General features: G+C 44.3%; 1 protein-coding gene across 1 annotated transcript in view; it reads right to left on the bottom strand.

Moving 5' to 3' along the window:
* Positions 1–22336, bottom strand: part of efna2a (ephrin-A2a) — a 74886-nt gene that overhangs the window by 2193 nt on the left and 50357 nt on the right. The window contains exons 2-3 of the mRNA XM_076749280.1: positions 5774–6066; positions 1241–1306 (exon numbers count right to left, since the gene is read on the bottom strand). Coding sequence (XP_076605395.1) covers positions 1241–1306; positions 5774–6066 — 359 coding nt within the window. The remainder of the gene's footprint in view (positions 1–1240; positions 1307–5773; positions 6067–22336) is intronic.

Genomic DNA, 22336 nt, shown 5'->3' with positions numbered 1-22336 from the left:
ACACACACACACACACACACACAAAGACACACATCCACTCACACATATGTGCAACCGCTCACTGCTCACTCCAGTGACAATATTTCACAGATGAGATGGAAGTTGCAATGTCAGACAGATTACTTTAACAGCACACAAAAAAGCAGAATCTCGAAGAGGAGCTGCAGCGATGACAGAATAAAAGAATGCGTGTTGTTTCAGTAATTATGGAGGAGGAGAGAATTTCCTCCCCCCTTAGCGAGATGTGGAATGATCTGAGCCTGGAAAGCTGCGAAGGCCGGCTCTCATCCTTTTACGACGATCTTCAAAGCCGTGTCATTATCTAGGGAGATGTGCTACTACCCAGGTTTGATTCTTTAGTCGGGCTTAGGTTGAAAACTCATGAGGTGGAATCCGCCTTTGAAAAGACGTGCAGGTAGATTCCTTTAAAGATAACGCAAGTGTAGCGTAATGCCTGCCGCGATCTGATCCCCATGTATGCCAGTCTTCTGTTGAGTTATTTTTAAACGGCCATATCATAGGCTAACGCGGCGCACTCGTGCGAGCGCTGCGCCCTGTCTATGCCAATATGCACGGGAGCTATTTTCAAAGGAATATATTTTAACAGGCTGCATGCTGTTTGGAAACAAAGACTCGGGATTATGTGGCGAGTAAGTCACGCCTGATTTTTTACCACGAGGCTGATGCATAAGGAGAATTTTATTAGAAAATATGAAGTGTCTATTATTAGATTAGCCTTCTACAGTATGCGATGGGTTTATTATTAGATTGCTCTCTTGTTTCATACGAGCGAATGTAGCTAGCAGAGTGATGTGGAGGCTTGGTAACATTTTTAGAGAGCACTTTCAGCCTGCTCTGTTCCCTTTCTGCAAGGACAGAAGGTCTCGCTCACACCCAGTGTGATGTGATGTGATTTGATGTGAAGTGTGTATGCCACTTTGTGCCTGTGTGCATGCACCCGCTTCTCCCTGTCTGTGTGAATGCGTCACGATGTGTATGTGTGTGTGTGTGTGTGTTTTAAGAGTGTGTGTCTGTGTGTAAAGGTGTTAAAGTGTTGCCTGGCTGGTCTGTGAATCAGAGCAGAGAGTGTTGCCGGGGCATTCTATCAGACCTCTTATTCCCCCCTAATTTTACTTTGATAGCCAATCTGGACCTGGACCTTGTGTGTGTGTGTGTGTGTGTGTGTGTGTGTGTGTGTGTGTGTGTGTGTGTGTGTGTGTGTAGTTAGAGCGTGACTTACCTGGAGGTCTGACATACACCTTCAGCTTTAGACATGCTCGTCCCACGTGGTTTGGGTGAGGAGACGCTGTAAAAGGCAGAGAGATTGAAAGAGGAGATTAGCTGAGAGATAAAACGATTTGTGCCGCTGATTGCGCTCATAAAGTAATTGAAAACATTTAATAAGTCTCTTTTTTAAACGCTGCTCCGTCTCACAGTGCTGTGAGGCTTATTATCAGGTGGCTGGTTGGACTGGGACTTCACAGAGACAATACTGTAACCGCGGTCCTGGGATAAGACGTGATATTAAATCCCACCATTCTTCATTACTGTTGTTTTCAATGAAAGAAATTAAATACAAATTTAATTAGTAATATGCACAATATAAACAGTAAAACAGGGTGTCAACATTGAAAGATACAACTGGTGATATTCTACATTTTTTGCTGTCAACAAAAAAGAGTATTATCTGTGTAGCCAAAGCCTGATATTGCTTATTCCTTTATTCCACTGACCTCTATTGTTGCCTTCATCTGTTCAGTTGTTAATGTAATTAGCAGCAGCGGCTTTCCAACAAATTAAAGATTATTTAAATAACCACGAACCAGCTGACACACGGTGCTTTCAGGGCACCTCAGGAGAGTCACAGGTTAGATGGCCACAACGGAGAAACACCAAACCTCAACCTAACGACCATAACGATTTATGGGATGCATAACAAGGTAATAACACAAATAAAAAAAAAAATATATTACACCTACACTCTGTTTATTGCCTTTATAATTCTAATTATCTTTATAATAACATGCAGGCTTTGTGGACATTTCGTCTTCTTCAGGAAAGTAAAACACACTAACAAAACTGTAATTAGCTTTAAACAAATTTAGCAGACATAGTAAATCAAGGGTAGGTATTATAAAGCAAGGAAGGTATTTTTATTAAGTTAATAAGTGAAGTAATTTGTTATAATTTGACATTAATGTAGCGATTAATGCAGCCTATTACTCTCTTGATGACACATATTGCTTCAAGCAGTTGTAGAGTTTCTTGTATTATGTCCTTTTTTAAGTTCTCTTAAACCCATGCTCCCAAGCTTGTGGACTCCGGTAAACATACTGAGCACTTCAGGCAATGTAAACAAGTCTGAGAGGGATCTGCCCGCACACTGGGATTCAGCCACACTCACATTCATACCTGAGGGAAATACTGGCTCTCAAATCGACCTGACTTGAATGTCTTTGGAAAGGGGAAGGAAATCCATGCAAATTCCCCACAGACGCGGGTCCCTCTTGCCGTGAGGTGACAGTGCTAACCACTGAGCCACCGTGCTGCCCTGGCTGAATGCCAAAAAAAATGAGAAAATGTTAAAAAGTTACTGTGATTCAAACTTCAAAGTAGAGTAAATGAAATTGAATCTGGGTTTTTAGTCCCACCTCACTCTGATGTGAAATAGAGCTGGGGACCTCAGAGGAGGTGGCGACCAACTCCCCGACTGCTCACGCATGCAGACGCGCGCGCACACACGCCCGCATGCATACGTGGATGTGCAAAAAGAAATGTGCACACGCGCCGGTGCTTGCAGATGTGTGCGTGGAGACCTATTGGCCTTCTCCCTTGAGGAAATCCGAATAGCCAGAGCCCAGAGTGACCCCAGAGAGGACCATCATCAAGATCCACAGCGCAGAGGAAATAAATCTGACCCATCCTCTGCCCTCTCCTCCCTCTTTTTCCCTCCCTCCATCCTTCTTTCTGCCCTTCACCTCCTTTACCCTTTTATGGCTTCCCTATAGCCCGCAGCCTTTGCCTGAAGTTTCTTCAAATCATCCACCTATAGTCCCAACCGGTCCCCTGTGAAGCCCTGCCAGCTTTGTATCGAGCTGTCTCCCTGTTGTGTGTCTTTGTTTTGGGTTCCCTACTGTTTCCCTGACAAATGGCAACATTTCAGGAAGAAAGGGCTCGAAGTGGAGAAGTGGATATATATCCCCCCACCCATTCCTTTCCCTCCGTGCCCTCCAAAAATGTTCACTTTTGTCATTTTTTAGAAGTCTTATCGGCTCTCGCAGCGCCTCTGTTTCCCAGCGCATCCACAATCCAACGTCTCCCGAAAACCCATTGAAAATCACTCAACCTCATCAGTTGGCAGCTGGGAGAAGTAAGGGGTGGAGCAGACCTGTCAACATGTCAACTGCATGACAAATACACACACCAACATGCACACACACTCTCACACACACACACACACACGCACACCGGTCTGGCCACAGATCGCCATCAAAGATCGATGTGTTTTACTTGGTCGAGTATCTGGGAGGAAATGCACGAAGAAATACACATCGGAAGGACCGGGTGGTTAAAACTGTCAACATACCTTCGTTTTATATCCCTACTGACCTGTGTGTGTGTGTGTGTGTGTGTGTGTGTGTGTGTGTGTGTGTGTGTGTGAGACCGTGCGCATGTTAGAGACAGTGAGAGACAAAAACATGTGTGGTTGTCAGTCAAGATGATGGACATGGCCTTTCACGGACTCACAATCGCTTGACAACTGACCCCACAACAAGCCCTCCTCCCCCCAACCACACACACACACACACACACACACACACACACACACACACACACACACACACATTCTTGTGGAATACACACTACCCTCAGGGGTCCCAGAAACACAATACCATAGTCAGCAACTATACAACTCTGGAGGGGCCCTGTCCATCCTTACATGAGACTGAAAACAAAAGTGTGTGTTTGTGTGTGTGTGTGTGTGTGTGTGTGTGTGTGAGAGAGAGAGTGTGTGTATGTTTGCCAACTGGGAAAAGTGCAGTAGGACATCGGGTGGCTGTTATCTTCGCCTCTTTAGCTCTCTGACTCTCGCCTGCTGTGTCTTTGTGACAGCGCAGACAACAGACTGAGGCCAAGAAATACTTGCAAATACTTCCTACTCATTTAGTTACTCCGCTGACAAACAGCGTTGCAGGCAGCACATTATCTTACTTTTATCATCTCTCACAGTAACTCAGTAGTGCTGCACATTAGATTTTGTTTGTCGGTTATTGCATCATGTTAGAAAATCGTGCTCCTGCATTAGAAATAAAATCTGTAGCCTGATCTGAGGAAAAGCTTTTTTTTTTGGGGGCTCTTTTCTTCTGCTGTCTGAACAAGGAGAATATCACTGTGAGGTCAGAATCACCATCCAAGGGCAAAAAACTCCACAAAGAAATGTGTTGCACTCGCACGCCGACGTCAGACTGGTGGCAGAGGACCCTCATCCCATTATGGGTCGCAGCGAGAATGCATCATCTCCTACTAAAAAGGTTAAGGTCGGTTTTCAGCCAACTGTGCAGCGCTAACACGGGAGAAATGAAGAGAGCGGGGTCAGGCTGCACAGAGGTGGAAATGCTGCTGGAGAATCAATCCTTGACAAATTCTGAACAAGATACCAACGACAGGTACGGTTCAGTATGACTTTCAGAGAGAGAGAACGGAAAAATAAACGAAATAAAAGACTAATGAGACGCTACCTGATTGAATAAATTACAAAATGATTACTTTTGCAAAGTAATGTCCCGGCACTAGCAGCTAATGTGTTCTCTTCATAAGCCGAGATTCGTCTAAGAAAGTGTTGCTGAGTTTGCACGCTTCAACTGGTCGCCACATGGCAGCTCGTAGCAGACAAACAACAGAATAAATTGTTTGTTCAAACACACTCTATGCATACATTTCCCTGATAAGTGACCTCTTGTGATTGTGTGAATTATGACTGTCCTCGCTCAGAAGAATCATTTTCTCATATTCTCACATATTTTCCCAGCTGGTCTGTGGATTCAAACAGGCAAATGTCTTGTTGCGAGCAGCTCTCGCAGCCTCCGCACAGAGAAAGTGGCACTTCTCTGTGTGGCGCCAGAAAGTTTTGACATTGACAGCGAAGCTTTTGAAAGTCAATTTAACGTGCTTTTCCGTGATTACCAACTGATCTTGCTCTTAACTGTCCGGATGCGGTACGTCTATCCCACCCATCTGGCACACCGAGCAGCTGAAAACAATGTTTAAGAGTAATTTGAAGCTACTATTTGTCCCATGCCTGCTGGGGGAATGATAGCTCTTTAACTCCAGAAAACAGTCTCAGGGGGCAAGGCCCATCTGTGATACTAATACATCACTTGTTGAAGTGAGGAGAAACATCGATACAGCTAATATAAAAATGATTACAAACTACGCCTGGTGACATTTTTACCACTTTGCTGAGCACACCACTTATGATCTCAATAGAAGCAGAGAGCTACATGAAGAAATAAAGAGAGGGGAGAGAAGGGGGAGCGAGAGAGAGATGGAAGGTGTGTTTATGCACGCCTGTGGGTGTACGAGCGACACGGTGGGCCGTGTTTGAGAACTCTCTCAATCAAAATCTGTTGATTGCATATTTACATATCGTTTACAAATGCATACTGAACAGAAGCTAACCCGCTTCTAACACGCACGCTTGCACGCACACAGCAAACAGACAAACGGCCGTTAACGGCACACAGACACACGCTCTGACTGGCTGATAACCCACAGATGTAGTAGTACTCGTGTCCAGGCCTGAACTCGAAGCCCAGGGAGAAGGGGGTGAAGAGCTGGAACTTCTCTGAGAAGCGCAGGGGTCCGTCAGGACCGCTGGGACGGTTGCACTCCCAGCGCTTGAAGCCACGCATCCTGTGCTGGCAGGAAGTGTAGCCCTCGTGGTTGACCATGAACAGGATGTAGCGCTCCATGCGCCCGTGGGACGGAGGACCCTCGTAGTAAGGACAGTAGATGTCCAGATAGTCGTTAATGTTCACTGCCACCCTGTACTCTCCGTGCCAGAACCTGCAAGACAGAGAGAGGGACGAGTAGATGAAAACTTCTTCGTGAACAGGAATAATCAGAAACAGGAATATGCACAGAATCAGTGAGCAGAAGTGAGAAGGCTTCAGGAATGATTTACTGAGGTAAATGAGATTGCGTGAGGCATATATTTTGAAAAAAAAAAAAAGCCTAACATCTTCCACAACACTATGAATATTTAAGAGCTATATTGGATTTCTGTGTGATTGCACAGCATAAAGGAAGCTGTGGTGAGTGTCCACTTAGTGCAGTCATGCCGTGTACTGTAATAATATGAAACCGTGTGATGGCTGTTAGGACATTTTTGTATTTGCTCATTCCCACAAACACATCTCAGGTCGCTGTGTACGAAGCAGCAACATAAAAGAGACTCCACGAGATGTTCAAGGGCACTTCAGCAAACGCTTTCTAATAGAGGGTCTTCAAACCATCTGAGTCACGGCAGTTTGCAGCAAAACATCCTAGAGGGTTATTTTTTTTTTACTGACTTAATAAACAAGAGGCTGCCAGAATAATCAATAATAATTCCTCTGGTTGCAGCAAAAGTTTCAACAGTAACCGATTTTATTTTAGTGAAGCTCGGCGAGCTGTGCTTCATGGGAATTATTAGCATGTTTGGAAAACCGTCTCCTTGCATGATGCTCAAGAGAAGTGGGTCATGTGATGGTAGAGGGCACACATTATTATCTTTACCCCTAAAGCGACGCATCGAGGCGGCTGTGGTGAATGTCCATTTAGCTCGGTAAACATACGGATCACTGAGGGCGGCGCGATGAACAGAAGTGGGTCAGAGGTTATTGAAGAACGTTAGTGCGTACACACTCTGTGAGGGTATATATGCTGCTGAGTTTCCTCGCTGCATCCCTCCCTCTGGCACTGAGTCAAAGAGCCTGTGAATTATTTGCAAGTAACATATGGAAATACGCAAGATGGTGACTGAACTCGGTTGTTGACTCCCCTTTTCAACAGACTCTGCAAAGCAGTTAGAGTACATTAAAAACATATGGCTGCACTTCTTCCCTGCATAACACAAAGCTTTATTTGTGTTTATGTTTTGGTGCCAGTGTTGCTTACACTGGAACTGAACTTCTGTTTACCATCTTGAAGTTGTTGGAGTGAAACAGTCTCTCATAAAGGATACGGATATTCTTGTTTTTTTTTTTTTTTTTGTCAACAAATGCCATTAAAATGCCAAAAACCAACAATATGCAGTCTGCCTCTCTATACTTTATGACTTGCCCATCTTGCCTGTGGCTCTCTCATTTCTTCTGAGGACATAAATCTTTAAAAATGAACGCACACACAATAATATTCCTCAAAACAGCTCGGCTTTGAAGTCATAAGTACTGTTTTTGGCCATGGATTAATAAACATTTGGTGCTCTATGGCAGCAGGATGGTGTATTTAAACCAACTCTGAATCAATCTGCATTGCCGATGCTCATGGTTATGAAGGAATATGTCACCCGCTGCAACAGCATTGCTTATTTATGCGTTTTCTTTTTTGGACAACAGGGAGTGTCTGTGGCACGACGGAATAAAATACTGTGCATATATGTATCTGCCTTTAGGCTACACAGACGATACTTGTTAGCAGGATCAATTCATTGCTGGTTGTGGTACCAAATGGGATTTGCTGACAGTAAGAAAAATGTAGAGTATCACCAAACTTATCCTCGAAAACAGCCTTACTTTGCTGGAAGATACCGTCATTTTAAATTTATGGTTTCCAGAAGCAGAAGCCGAAATTGATAAATCAATATTTCACATCTAATGCTGAAACAGTACACAAGACTGTAGCATTTGTTTAACCACAAGGCTTAAAATAAACACACTTTGTTTCATGTACAGTTTTGCTTTCATATCGGCACCCCTCTGCGAGAAAACACAATACATCAGCATTTTTTGAATATTTGATATGTCACATATTTTATTTACCAGCACTCCATCAATAATATGTCCGAGGGGCGACTTGATAATCTTTTTGTTGTAGCATCTGTAACAACCCGCAGTCATTCAAAATTCCCTTTTCAGCCTGAGACTCTTCAGTAAATCATCTAACGTTTGGAAGGCTGTTTAAAATTCGTGCTATCAAATCTCCTCGCGGGCGCGTGTCTGCGTCCGCGGCGGCCACTCCTTCACGGTGCTCGTCATTAGCATCACGGCTGAACGATCCATTTAATTTTAAACATCCCACGGAAAATAGATTTAAAATTCAGCTGCTGCACGTTATCAAATCTTGTTTCCCGCTAAATTTGAGACGCGGGAAAGCGTCTTCAGTCAAATGAGCGTAAACAAACCCAGTTGTCGGGCAATCTCGACGTCTCGGATGGCACGCACGCACACAGATTGAGCTTTTTAAACAAATTCATCATTTTCCCCCCCTCACCTTGGCAGTAATTGATTGCTTGGAATGAAGACATTTTGGTCTAAGCACTTTTGGTTAGTGGGATATTTAGCTTTGGGACAAATTATCCCTATAACGGCAGTCCTATCTCTCTCCCAGAGGGCAAATCAGGAAGTGAGTTAGATGTGAAATGAGCGCCTTCATGCTTCGGTGCCCTATCAGAGCGAGTTTTGCAGGTTCTAAAGGGATCCTTGAACAGATCATTTAGAGGCATTGATCCACTGGGGAGCTCCTCTCGGCTCTCTCTGCTCCCAATCAACTCTGATTAGCAACTAAAGGGGAAAGGCAGAGGGAGAAACAGGGAGAGATGCACGGAATGAGAATAAAAGGCCTGAAAGCAACGAACGGAAGGGAGGGAGACGGAGAGAAGAGGTAGAGGAGGAATGGAGATACGTGCGAAATGAGGACAAAAGAAAGGGAAAGACGGAGAGAGGAGGGGGACAGAGGGAGACCGGGAAAGGGATAATGAGAATGCATGAAATGAGAGTAAAACAAGACAAAGAGGAGGAGGAAAGAAGGAGCAGAAGAGGAGGAGGAGGAGGAGGAGGCCAGCTGGAGGAAGAGCAGATGGAGGAGGAGTTTTTCTATCTCTCATTTCAATCTGCGCATTTGTGTTTTTTCATCTGAGACAAATGTGCTTTGCCTATTGATTGCGCTCTGATACATTTTATGGATGACAACCATCTGAACGTGAGTCCTGTGGACGCACAGTGAAGTGTGTGTGTGTGCGTGTGCGTGCGTGTATGTGTGTGCGTGCGTGTGCTTAAATGGCATCTTGGTAAAGTGCGTCTCCATGAGTGAGGATGCTCAATCCAAGAAAGGGCTAATGTGCCAGGATACATTAGGTTGTATTAAGCTACTCAGTGCCCTGCCCTGCTCCTGTGACACTGTCTGCATTCCTAATACGGCCAGGCGAGCGGAAACCGTGCAGGTGTGCCTGTGTGCAGGTGTGTGTGTGTGTGTGTGTGTGTGTGTGTGTGTGTGTGTGTGTGTGTGCAGGTGTGTGCCACAGCTCTCTGAGCTGTTAAAGAGTACATGTCGGTGTGCAGTTACATGTGGAAGAGTGTGTGTGTCCCTCCATCCCCTCCTCTTAGGCTGTGTGTCATTTGGAATTAAACACACACACTGCACTGGCCAAAGAGACATGGGAATGCACTCACACTTATGGCGTGTCTCTACCTCAGTGTGCAGTGGAAACGGTACTGCCAAATCTCCACCGATGGACACGTTTACATACACCGGACCACCCAGCTGTGCTTCTGCCTCCACCCACCCACACACACACAGTGAAGGTGAAGGAAATCTCATTTGTGTCACGCTCTGTTGTCACTGGGTCTATCTGTAATGTAAAAGTAGTTTCGGTAAGTTTCAGCCTCCTTTTCAATGCTGTGAGCAGCACAAACAAAATTCCATTCACCTCCATTGTTTTGGTGACGGCGGCAGAAATCCCAGAGACACGTTTCAGAGGAAGAGAAAACAAACGGCTTCATAACTCCACACCACAAAGGGAAAAATACTTTGTGTAATTTGGGTAAGCTGGCCCTAAGATATAATTTCACTGTCAAGTATAACAGCACTGGAAGTGAAATAACACCCCTGAGTACTGAAAGCAGTGCAGTTTAACTGGCTTTTATATTCAACCTTTGTGTCGAATCGACATACAGGGTTGATGTTACAGCTATTGTTTATGGCATCTCATCTTTTTCTGATTTGCAGTCTATTACTGAATTTGGTGAGCCAACACTGTTTTCACTGTTTCACCCTCGTTTTCAGTAAAATAAGTTTAACTGTTGCCTTCAGCCTTGTCAGTTTTCATTAAATGGTTAAGACAGTTTTAGGCTTATTTACACATCCAGCAGTTACGGAGCAACATTGTGATGATGATGGATGTTATTCCATAGTCATTCTCTTTTAGCTCTGTTTTTGGTCTCCTCCATCTCTTAAAGGAAATGTTTGGCTATTTAGCAGCTAATTGCTTCACAGAGTTCACTGAGCAGGTAGTGTGCAGTTGGTTTTTAGGGCTTTTTCTGCCTCCTGCTGTCAAAAACAACACTGTGAGAGCGGTGGGAGTGAACCAGCACAGTAAAGTTGGGGGCCGACCGTCTAAACGATGAGCTAAACTTGCTAAAAAGCTCTGTGAAGCACATTCAGGTGATAATTTCTGCAGGGTAATTACTACAAGTAAAGCCTCTCACATTATGCAACGTCATTTGAAATATCTATATTATAAAAATATCACTTTTATCCCCTTTAATGCCCCTCTGTGTGTACAGTTCTGTATTTTCTGACCCTGTGTTGTAGTATCGCCCTCCATAAATCCAACCTGATGGCACTTAACATTTTATGGAAAGACTGCACCATCACTGGGATTGTCTCATTTCTCAAAAACCAAAAACTTATCCCATCATAATAATTTGACAGATGCTCGGGTACAGTGATCAAAAGTCTACACACAGGGGCTTTAATGTAGCTTACAGCAAAGTACAGTGCAAAATTATAAAGTTCCACTAATCCTTTGACTCGTTCTGTGTAAACTTTTATCACCGGGACAAGAAATAGTGGATATACTTATTTTCTGCCTCATAAAACTTGATTATCTTTCATTTCCAGAGAAAGATAGCTTTTTGTATTTCTGGCATATTGACAGTCAATATCATTTCCACATGTAAAACCAGTGAAAGGAGGAAAACTTGATAATTAGGCTCAGGAATGAAAGGAAGATAGAGAAACTGTGCTTTGAAGCCCAGCAGAGTCTCCATGAAAAACACAGAATCTTAAAATATGCCCTTAAAACAGATTGGTGGTGAAGTGCATGTTGTTCGGTACACGGTCTTTTCAGTTTTTTGTTACGCTGCTTCGAGCCATGTCTTTTTAATATTGTCTGCGTGTAAACCTGCGCAATACGATATGATGGTTTGCTTCGTTCCTAATCCCCCGATGTCTCACAGATTCTCCTCACTCTCTCGGTGCGATTGAATTGTCTGGCGAGGTTAGCCAGATGTAGCTGAAGGACTCGGCTTTTGGCTGCTGGCTCTCATCTGGATGTAAAAGGCTCATTCGGAGGCTTGGACCACAATAAGTGGAAAGGAGTCTGTGTAAAAGGGTTTTTTACGGTATTGTGCGTGCACGTCAGGATGAGAAGGAAATAGATCCTGAGGAGTTTAAAAGTTGAAATGAGAGATTAAGAAAGAAAGGAGGAGAATGAAAGGATGCGAGTCTGGATGTGTGTTTGTGGGCTGTGGATCCGTGTGTGTAGTGGACACTTCTTAGTATTCAGGCCCCACTGACTCATCAGCATCATCTCTCAGCATGGCTGTGATCAAAGCCTCTGGTTGGAGAAGCCTCCGATGTTTGCCGTACCTGCCTGCGTCCTAAACAGCAGGCCGGATCAGCCAACATCAAAGGACGCTTCGTTCTCTCCCCCATTCTCTCTCCCTCGCTCTCACTGTGTCACCCCTCTCTCCATCCATAACTTTTTATTTTTCCTCCAGCTTCACTTCATCTCCCTCTGTCACTCTCGGTGATGCGGCACTCGCGCTGCGGCTTGAAGTGACGGATGTCAGTCAGCGGAAACGCTTTCCATACGGGATCAAGATTTGGCTTTAAAAGATGCTTCAAAGGGAAGCTCCGAAAAAAAAGTAATGACGCATCGTTTTGACCGACAAGGTCTCAGTCAGGCAACATCCATGTAAACAAAAAGCTCAGTTGAGAGATCACATGATGTCCCATACTGCAGTCCTTCATGGGAAATGTTATGTTGACATAATAATTTTTGGATAATAGCAGCCCATCCTTTATTAGTTACATACATTTTTTTTAGGTGGCGACCTCTAGTGGCCGAAGTAATTATGACGGGCACATCGGAGGAAGTCGTGACGTAACATCGTGAACATAAAAGTCTGAATATGGAGGAAGGTGGAGCAGAAGGATGAGGCAAACAAAAACAGGACTTTCACCCAGGAGTCAGCGTTTACCCATTTCAGGTTACCCCATGTACGTCCATATTTTAACCCATGATCTTTCTGGAACCTAAACAAGCACTTTTGTTGCCCAAACCAAAGCAAACTGCAACGGTTTCACAACATTAACGAGCATGAAGGTCGTACTGACCTGTTGCTGGTGCTCTCCTACAGTGATATATGTAGTTTTGGGAGGCATTAGCATTGACCTATTCATTTGTTCGGGTACGAAGACGTGTCGGATAATGCGGCTATCTCCTATAACTTTAAGCCTGTTTGACTATTGCCTGATGAGGATGTTGCATTTATTTCAGCAGGTGCCCCAAAACTACATATGTTTACACTCAAGTGAGGAAGCAAAGGAGGTGCCAGGGGCCGGCGTCCGAAGTGGTGTGTATGATAACAGCTGTCTTGTGTTTGGAAAAGCTGTAAAAAAGTAGGAAAATATGACTGTGACCTTTCCTATGTTTGACCTCGCAGCACCAACATCATCATTCCTCTTTCTCTTCACCGTGTTTACAACACTGTGCTCCGATTGGTCAGCATCACGGAGCGCTTTGTGGAGATTAACGTGGAGCGCTTAAACAGTCCTGACCAGCTTGTATTTCTGTCATAATGTTGCCGATGCAAACGCAGGAGCGTGAGAAAACATTCACCCTCTGACGTCGTCCTGATGCTGTACCACTGATCCGATTGGCTCACGTAGCAATGCGCCAACAAAGACAATGAAGAAGCCTGCGAGCTGCTTAGCATGAATGCAATCATGAGTTAAAATATTTAGAAATTCTAAATATTGCAGATGTTTTAGGAGGAAGGAAACACGCTCTGTCTCACGCTGGAGCTCAGTTATTTTACTGAGAAACACTGAATGAGACGAAGAAACCGCCTTTACCCAAGACAGTGAATTAACAGTAAGGCTCGGCCAGTGAAATCAAGTTGTTATTCTCTTCTGGAGCTTAGGAAGGAACACGTTGCCTATTCCCCACATCTCTCCATGTTTCTTGGAAGAGGAGCGAAGGAGAACAGGCGGACGAATCGGGAGCCGATCGATGGAGAATTTTTAAACATCAGATTCATCTTCACTTCTCCAGCTGAAGGCTAAACTTGGGGAAATTCGGCGTTCGCTGCCAGCCTCTCTCTGCAGGCACGCCGGGTGATCGTCATTCTCTCGCTGACGGCAGCGAGCATCCGGTTTTCATCCGAGCACGTACCAACACAAAGTGATGGCGCCATTATCGCTGGATAACCGCGGCCAATTCCAGGCACTGATGGCCAGATGCAAATGTGGAGTCTTTAAAATGTAACATTTCATATTCAGCATGTGAAGTGTGCACAGTTTCACCTCATTTGGCTTTCTGGGAGGAAGAAACTGCTCTTTCATGATGTGTGTGTGTCTCTAAGCAGTTACGCCGCTGTCTCAGTCTGCTGCGCTGCAGCTTCAGTCACTCTCAATGTCTCTCCAATTAACTCCACATTACTCTCCGTTTCTATCTCTCCATCTTCATCTGCTCCTGTCTTTTGCTCCCTTTCTAGCCTTTCTTTCCCTCAATCTTCATCTCTCCTCACTTCACATTCATTTACTCGCTCTCCTTCCCTTTTTCGTCGTCTCGCACTTTCCCTCCAGGAGCGCAGCATCTTTTGACGTTGTTGCTTTCTCCTCTTTTCAGTCTTCATGGCTCTCATTGGCCCTTCTGTTTTCTCTTCCTTGTTCTTTCCTTTGTCTTACCCGCCCCAACGTTGGTGTATTTCTATTGCACACACACACACACACACACACACACACACACACACATCTTCCTCTTGCTAAGACTCTTTAGCTGCTTTTCTCTCAGCATGAGGTGTTCCTTTCTCATGCCGCCGCCTCAGCCTGCGACTCGCGCTGCATTGCTGCTGATGCTTAGGTATGTGGGGCAAAGTAAATACATTACCTCCCTCTACACAAACACACGCTGAGACTCATATACCTACACAGAAATATACCACACTGGGGCACATGTGCGCTGAGACATATTAACACATATTACACACTCTGACAGAACACAATGAAACTCATGTACATTCATATTAATGCACGCAAGGAAATGCTGGAATTCATAAACACAGATGCACATGTTTAATTATGAAAATGAGCTCCTGATCCTCACTTCTGCACAAACACATGCACACTAACAAGAAATAAACACAGCAGACACACACAGATATCTTACTGTATGTACACTGCAGCGAGCACAAAGCAGCACAAACCCACACCCTCACATTCCCATGCTCAAGTTGTGTTGTTTTGACAAGTTCCACATCTGTCACTCTGAATAATGTCGCCCATAGATCAGCGCGGTGACATTCACCACATCTGAAAGGTTATTATGTATTTCTTCAAGACGGGCAACATGGGCCCCCTGCGGATTAAAGCCCCGCCTGTGCCAATTTCTGGCAAATTCACACACGTATACGCACGCTGTCAGACACACACCATCATATGTGCGGACGCGCACACACAGCCCGACACCCGCGGCACGGAATTAACATAACAAACCTTGCAGGAAGAAAATCTCCAGACCCCCTGGAAGAATAATTGTCACCTTGGTGATGTGGTAGCTGAAATAGACACACAGAAGGTAGAGACAGGATGGACCCAAAGCCGGACTGAGAGAGTGACAAAGACGCTGATGGATGGACAAGCAGGGCGAGTTAGCGAGACAGATGAGATGAGAGTTTGCGCACACGCGGCGCATCTGACAAGCTGACAGACAGAGTGCATGATATGCCTGTATCAGTCTCCTTGTTTTCTGAGGGGCATTCACAATGACGCAGCGCCCGCTTTGGCACCGGCGACAGCGTAAACAGCGGTGGGGCTGTATTGGTATCGACAAGGTTGGCCCAAAGCAAAACGCGAGGGGGCTGATGGCCGGTGTCCGTGCACACCAATAGGAATCACTCAACGCGGAGAGGGGGGGGCGAAGACAAGAAAGGATTTGTGTCAGCAGTGCAGAAATGTCACGTATCCACAGAGTCAATGTTGAAAGAAGGGAGAAGAGCTGGCTGATTTATTTTTCATTCCATCAATACTCATGCATTCTGCAGATTTTATGATGCAGTTTTAATGACTTTTTTTTCCCACAGATTGGGAGACACATTTGGCTGTCAATCAACATGAGTGCCGATATTTTGTTTAGACCCACCAAAAAAAAAGTTTTCTTTCAGTTTTTTTCTCTCGTACTTGGTTATTTTTTCACAAAATGTCCAGCCCACACTTGACCAGGAAGGCAACTTTGCCCTCTAAGGGCAGAATGGCAAAACCAAATCCTCCGTATTCGTAATATTTTAATATTCTGCACCAAGACTCATCAGGCCTGGTAACTAAAATCCACAGACCAGGAATCATACTTTTGTTGTTTTAGCTTGAGGAAAAAATCCACTTTTTAAATTTTTAATCGAGTACTTTTTTATTGTTGGGATTATATTTGTTATACACTCAGTTTATAGATAAAACTTACGCAGTCTAATACAATAAATACAACCGTAATGATTGTTATAATGTTCGGTTTACATGCAGTTGCATTACACGCTCTTACTTTTACCCAGGTGTACCTCCATCATCAGTTCCAAAAAACTTGGACATACACTCAATTGAAAACAGTACAAAGACAATATATTTATGTTTATCTGCTTACTCTGAATTTGGTGCAGCAACACGTTTCAAACAAGTTGGGACAGAAGCAGCTAAAGACTGAGAAAAATGTGGAACGCTCCAAAAACACCTGTTTGGATCATTCCACAGGTAAACAGGCTGATTGGTAGCAGGGGATAGCATCATGATTGGTTATGAAAGCAGCATCCTGGAAAGGCTCAGTCGATCACGAGCGGGGATGGAGCGAGGTTCACCACTTTGTGAACACATGATTGGATAAAGGATGTTACTTGATGAGCTCAGGATCACTTCATGAAACCGGAGAGGTGAACACAGCTTGTTTTTTTTGTGATAAACTGAGTGTAATTCTCTGTGTTTGTCGGCTCCCTTTGCCTGTTCTGTATCATTTTAAGAAACTGTGTTTTCATCTGTACTTGTGAAGCATCACTTGCAGGTTTACATGTTTTTTTTTTTCACTCTCTGATTGACAGTGTGACTGACAGATTAACACACGGAGTGATTGACAGAGTGACAACACGATTATGTAACTGACTGAGTCGGCCAGCTAAAAGACCATCAGGCCCGCTGGCCCACTGACTCATTAAATGACTACCTGGATAACTCACTGGGTGAAACTCGCAGGCCAGCCGTCTGACTGACTGTCTGCCGACTCATCTTTCACATGAACAAACTGGCTGAGTGTCAAACTGACTGACTGACTTATTAACTGTCTGTCTCGCTCCAACGTCAGCCTCTGGCTTAAAGATCTTCATCTAATATGGATGGGTTGATCCAGATTGACGAGGTGAACTAATCCATGTAGTTTGGGTCAAAGCGTTTGAGTCTCAGCGGGTTGGAAGTCGCAGAGGGCAGAGGGAGAGAACGGGGAAAGCTGGTGTATAGATTGCTCTGCAGCATCTCTAATGAGTAATTAAACACTTGAATGGAGTCCAATTAAGATACACGCTGTGTTTGCAGGCACGCACACAGCGCCCCACACACACATACTGTACACATATCCACGTGTCGACGCACAAGTAAACACCAGCATGTAAACAAAATCAAAGACACACATAAGGAAGCATGCGCGCTCATGCTAATAGTCACACTCCTGCGAGTAAAGCCAAAACAGAAATACACGAAGACACGCGCTCAAGTCTCGCCACATTAAGAGGAGCCATGTGTGGTGAATGTAGTACGTGGTTCAGGATGGAGTGAAGGTCAGTGCCGCCTGACTTCCTGTCTGTCTGTCTGTCTGTCTGTCTGTCTTCCTCTGTCTCCGTCTCTTCTTGTCTCTCCGGCTCAATCTCCACCTCTCTCCCTCCTCGGCTCTTTCTCTCTCCCGTTCTGTCCGTCTCTCTTTGTGTCAATCTTTCTTTCTGTCACTCAGTTTCAATTCAATCTCAGGGCCAATTCCAAGGTGCAAAAGGCGCTAAAAAAAGAAACAACAAACTGATTCTGAGCTGAGATTGTCCTCACAAGAGGAACGTCAGCGCTGGTCGCTGACCTCGCTTTATGTTAACCTGACTCCGGTGGCTGTCTGAATTATGACCGCCGTCGGGGGAGGGGCCCTTGAAAGGGAAAAGTATTGACAGCTGTTACAAACGGCTGAAGTTGAAGGTAGAACGAGACACGATGATCGTCCAAATGATAATGTGACACACTTTTGTGCAAAGTAGAAATGACAAAAGTGTAAAAAATGACAAGAGAGAGCTTCTTCAAACCCTGCGTAGCCCTGCACCCGCCCGGCCAAACGCTGTGTGAAGAGTGGAAGTGCTTGTCGGAACCTCGTTTTCTTTGAAAGTTACGATTTCAAACACTTCAAACATTTAAAACATTTCAAACAGCCGTTCGTTTGAAGCATGCCGACGCCTTTATGGTACCACAAAACATCTCAGGGAGAAGGTAGCCGGGTCAACACAGCGCCTCACTCGCCAACCATCTACTTCCAACAGTCTCTTTTAACTCTGACTGTGATTCTTAATGTTACCCTGAGATTCCACCCGGCTCGTCTCCACGATGGCGGGTATGCGACACATTTTAGTTCCACTGCTTGTGTTAAGTTGCTCAGATTTTGCGGATCTGGTTATTTTCCTTCATATTTGTGCTTCTACCACAGATAAGAAGGCTTTTTGTTCTGTTTTAATTGCGTTTATTGTTGATGTACGATTGCACAGGGTGTTTTATTCTGAAGACTTAAATGATTTTCTACATTTTTCCTGCTTGTGACTTCCTGTCTGGCTTGATCTGCTGTGTACAGTTGGACGTATCGCCCGTCAAAAATACACTCAGCGTGTATTCTCGTGTCTGGTGGAATTACATGCATCGTCAAGAATGGCAGCGATCAGCTCTGTAGTACACGTCGCTGACAGAACGCGGGAGGCGCCTTGTGGAATTTAGGGTTAAGCCTGATTACTACTCGGTCAAACTAGTTCTGATAACCCAATCCTAAATTATATTATATATTATATATTTACATCCATAGACTGTATGTAAATATATAATATGTTTATGTAGCTTCTATGGTCAAAACCTCACTGAAACTTATCATAGAGGTGGTCATTTGTGATGGTTTTGGAAGGCACTGACAAACGATGGTAAGGGTCCCAGGTCAGAAAATGTTCACAAATCTGAAGGCGATGACGAACTCCATGTTTTATTATTTAAGGTGGGCGTCTAGGCGATATGACCTACATGTATTAATCAGTTATATAAAAGAAAAAAAAAACCCCCAACATTTTAGGGCAAATGCTATTTCCAGCATTTTTTCCATTGTTTATATTTGTCATTTGTGGAAATGTCTCCTAAATTGCAGCATATCAAACAACAGGAAGTCTCTTGCTTCTTAATTTTTACGACAGATCAAGAAGCAGTGCTGCCGTCTCTCTGGCTCCTCTCTCTCTGTCTTTCTGTATTCCTGTCTCCCACTCAACACATCTTGGAGTAATCCCACGGCGCCCAAACCCTCTTTTCTCATCTTCTTTCCTGCCACTGATCTCCCAAAATTCCACCCCCCCCCCCACCTCCCCACCACCCCTCTTCTCTTCTCTCTCCTTCAAAATCCTCTCCTCTGCAAACGTTACATCTCCAACTTGACTCTTCACCAAAAAGTGATTCTTTAGGCTCGTACCCCGTCTCGGTGAGATAATGAATCATCTGCAGTTTTGCAAGTGCTCTTTGTAGAATCATGCTCAAATAGTTTGCATAGACCCTTTACAGCATCGTCAGAGTCTTTTATCTTTTAAAAAATTGAAATGCGACAAAGTCAGCAGTGTTAAAGCACATTTTTAAAGTCTCTTTAAAGTCCAACTGAAGTTGAATTACATGTTTCTTTTCTGCTGCCGTAGCGTACAGATCTGCCGTGTCCACTTTGACAGAAATAAACCCCCGAAAGAAAGAAATCATTCATATTTGTTGGCTTCATCACAGCGCGGCCTCTCTCTGGAGGCAGGAATGCCCTTGGTTCTCATCTTTGCCCACAGCTGATCAAATTGTGAACTGTAATTTGCATAAAGCCGTCATGTTTCTGTCTCGGACGCTCACACGAACAGCCGCACGGCAGCGTCACATGACTTTGAACTGCAGTCCATGTTAGCTCTCTAGGACATGTTCTGCACTGTTGCCTGTTGTCAAGATTATTCAGTTTATAGGATAAATAGCAGTTTGCTGCTAACAAAACACCATCTGTCTGTGGCTTGTGTGCATAGTTACCAGCATACTGCAGGTTTGTTTACATTCAGTGGGTTTAACATGCACTTAAAGGTAATCCGTGAAGTTTCTGACCGGTTGCAGTGTTCCCCATTTTGTTTGTCTCCGGCACTTACAAAACAAACAAGCTAGCAAGCAAACATGGACGTAAACAAGGCATGATTTAGATTATTTTTCAAAAAGGTTCTGCAAATGCATGAGGAAGAAAATGTGCTTAACACACCATATGTTTTGGTCAGAAACATCGAATTTAAACAGAAGTTTAAGTTTGTTGAGAGGAAACCTCCACAGCGTCACAGTCGGATACGTGCAGGGAGCTGATGTCTTAAACATCGTGTCTTTGAGGAACCAGGTTTCCTGTTTGAGGCAGGGGATCAGAGAAACCTGATTTCCCCAGCTCGATCCCCCTGGAGAATGCCAATTTCTTGGTATAGATGTAACCAGGTTTCTGATCAGCTTTTTACAAGTGTGCTTGCGCATGAGGAAGACTACAGATGGAAAAAGAAGAGTTCATTACACGTAGCAATGAAACTTCCTTTTCCATCTCAAGCACTGACACTGAAACTCATATAAAGTCTAAATGAGTCAGTTTTCACAGGTGGACATTTGGCTGTTTGTGAGGCCGGGCAAAGGGGAGTAATCTGATTACTAACCTGCTGCATGTATACATGGATTCATGGTAACCAGGTTACTGATTCCCTACGTAACCCGAGTTCTCTGAGTAACCTGTTTTCTTGCAAACACGCAGCTCAGCTGACAAACTCGTGCACCCCCTCAGACGTTTAAAGCCAAAGAGGCCTTTCAGATTCATCCCAAAGACCAGACTTTTGAAAATAAAAATTTCAAAATCAGTGTGTTGACTCACTGTAATTACACTTGGACTTGAACAAATCGGACTAATTACTGGTTAGCCGAGAACCACAGCCGTGACCGAAAACCATGGAAGAATCCTCTTTTTTCTGGTTTCGGTCTCACTTTCTTTCTCTCGCTCTCTCTCACGGTCTCCATGAGTTAAGTCTAATTTCTCTCTCTCTCCCCGTCCCACTCTCTGACCGTCTTCTTCCACGGTACTCTTCTCCTCAAATTTCCTTCTCTACCCTTTCATTCTCTCTCTCTTTCCATCTGGTGTCTCTCTATGAGCATTAATCAGAGTGCTCAAGCACCATGACCAAAACAACTCCACAGAGACTCGCTGCTTCTCTCTCTGAGTCTCTCTTCCCCCATCCCACTCACTTTTTTCCCTCAAATTGTCACAGATAGCCCCCACCCACTACACACACACACACACACACACACACACACACACACTAAGAAATTCATAAACATTAGTCAATCCCTGTTATGATTTCAACCTGGCCTGAAGCTGCTTTGGTTGCGAGGCTCTTTCATCCATCTCAAAACTTACTGTTGTGTTCAGAGGGCTGATTTTCACAGAATGTTCTCAAACTGGGGGTGTGGTGGTGGGGGATGTCCTGCAGTAATGTTTCCATGCAGTTGTTTCGGGTCTATCCATCACCGCCAAGTCAATGCAAATCGCTAACTGACTTGTGAATTTCTGTTATCAAACGCACCCTCGGTCTGCTCTCGCAGCAGGCGCAGCCGTGATGGAGGCCGCAGCCGAATCTGCTTTTCAAATTCACTGTTGGGGTCGCATCTGGATGCCGGGAATCCCTTGACATTCTGCAAACATGGTTGTGCTCTTTCGGCAACAGCGCACGGCTCGTTGATGAGGGCACTGCCATTTTGGATGACATGGCTGAGATCGATATAGCACGGTGGGGAAGAGCCACGCAAAAATATACACTGTGGGACGACGAGAGCAGCGGGAGGTGTTTGCAAATAAGCCTTCAGGGCTGTTGTTTTTAAGGTTGACCACTGTTTCATATGTGAGTCTATGGGAAGAGTTTTCAGAGGAGAATGCAGCAGCTTTGACCGATGATTGAAAACATGCTTCCCTTGCTTTAAAGATAAAATACTACATATATACTGCATATTTAAAATGTTCCTATTTTTAGGTTTAGATGGAAGCTACATAATATTTTGCATATTGCTTGTAGTGATGGCAATTTAGTTTCCTGTTTCAGTCCATTTTAAAGAGAGCAACACATCAGCATGGACGCTGCACAATCTCAGTTCTTAACAGTTTAGGCACATACTTTTTAGGTATCATTTATATTGGAATCAAAACTGTTATTGACTCACAAAAAGTTATAGTGCAATAGCACATCCATTAAAAAAACGAATTAAAATCTTATCATCAAATGTGCCAGGAAGTACATCCCATTAAAACCAGTACAAACCGGCACTGCTCAGTTTTACGGGGAATTAGCTGCAGCGGTGTGACTTCAATTTTCATAAATTTAGGCTTTTTTTCGACATGCCACCCACAATTATTTGTGTTGAAATTATCTGCCAGGTGATGCCAGTGAGAGGGATGAGGGCAATTACTGCACTTTGCATGCTCGACACACAAACAGGGCTGGAAAGTTTCCTCTATCTGTCATCTAAACTGTCATAATTTGAGGTCCTTTCTCACTTTAGACAACACGGT

Source organism: Chaetodon auriga, chromosome 14 (genome assembly GCF_051107435.1).
Source record: "Chaetodon auriga isolate fChaAug3 chromosome 14, fChaAug3.hap1, whole genome shotgun sequence".
Classification (NCBI taxonomy): Eukaryota; Metazoa; Chordata; class Actinopteri; order Chaetodontiformes; family Chaetodontidae; genus Chaetodon; species Chaetodon auriga.
The sequence above is the reverse complement of the archived record's forward strand: the minus strand, read 5'-3'. Positions and strand labels throughout refer to the sequence as shown.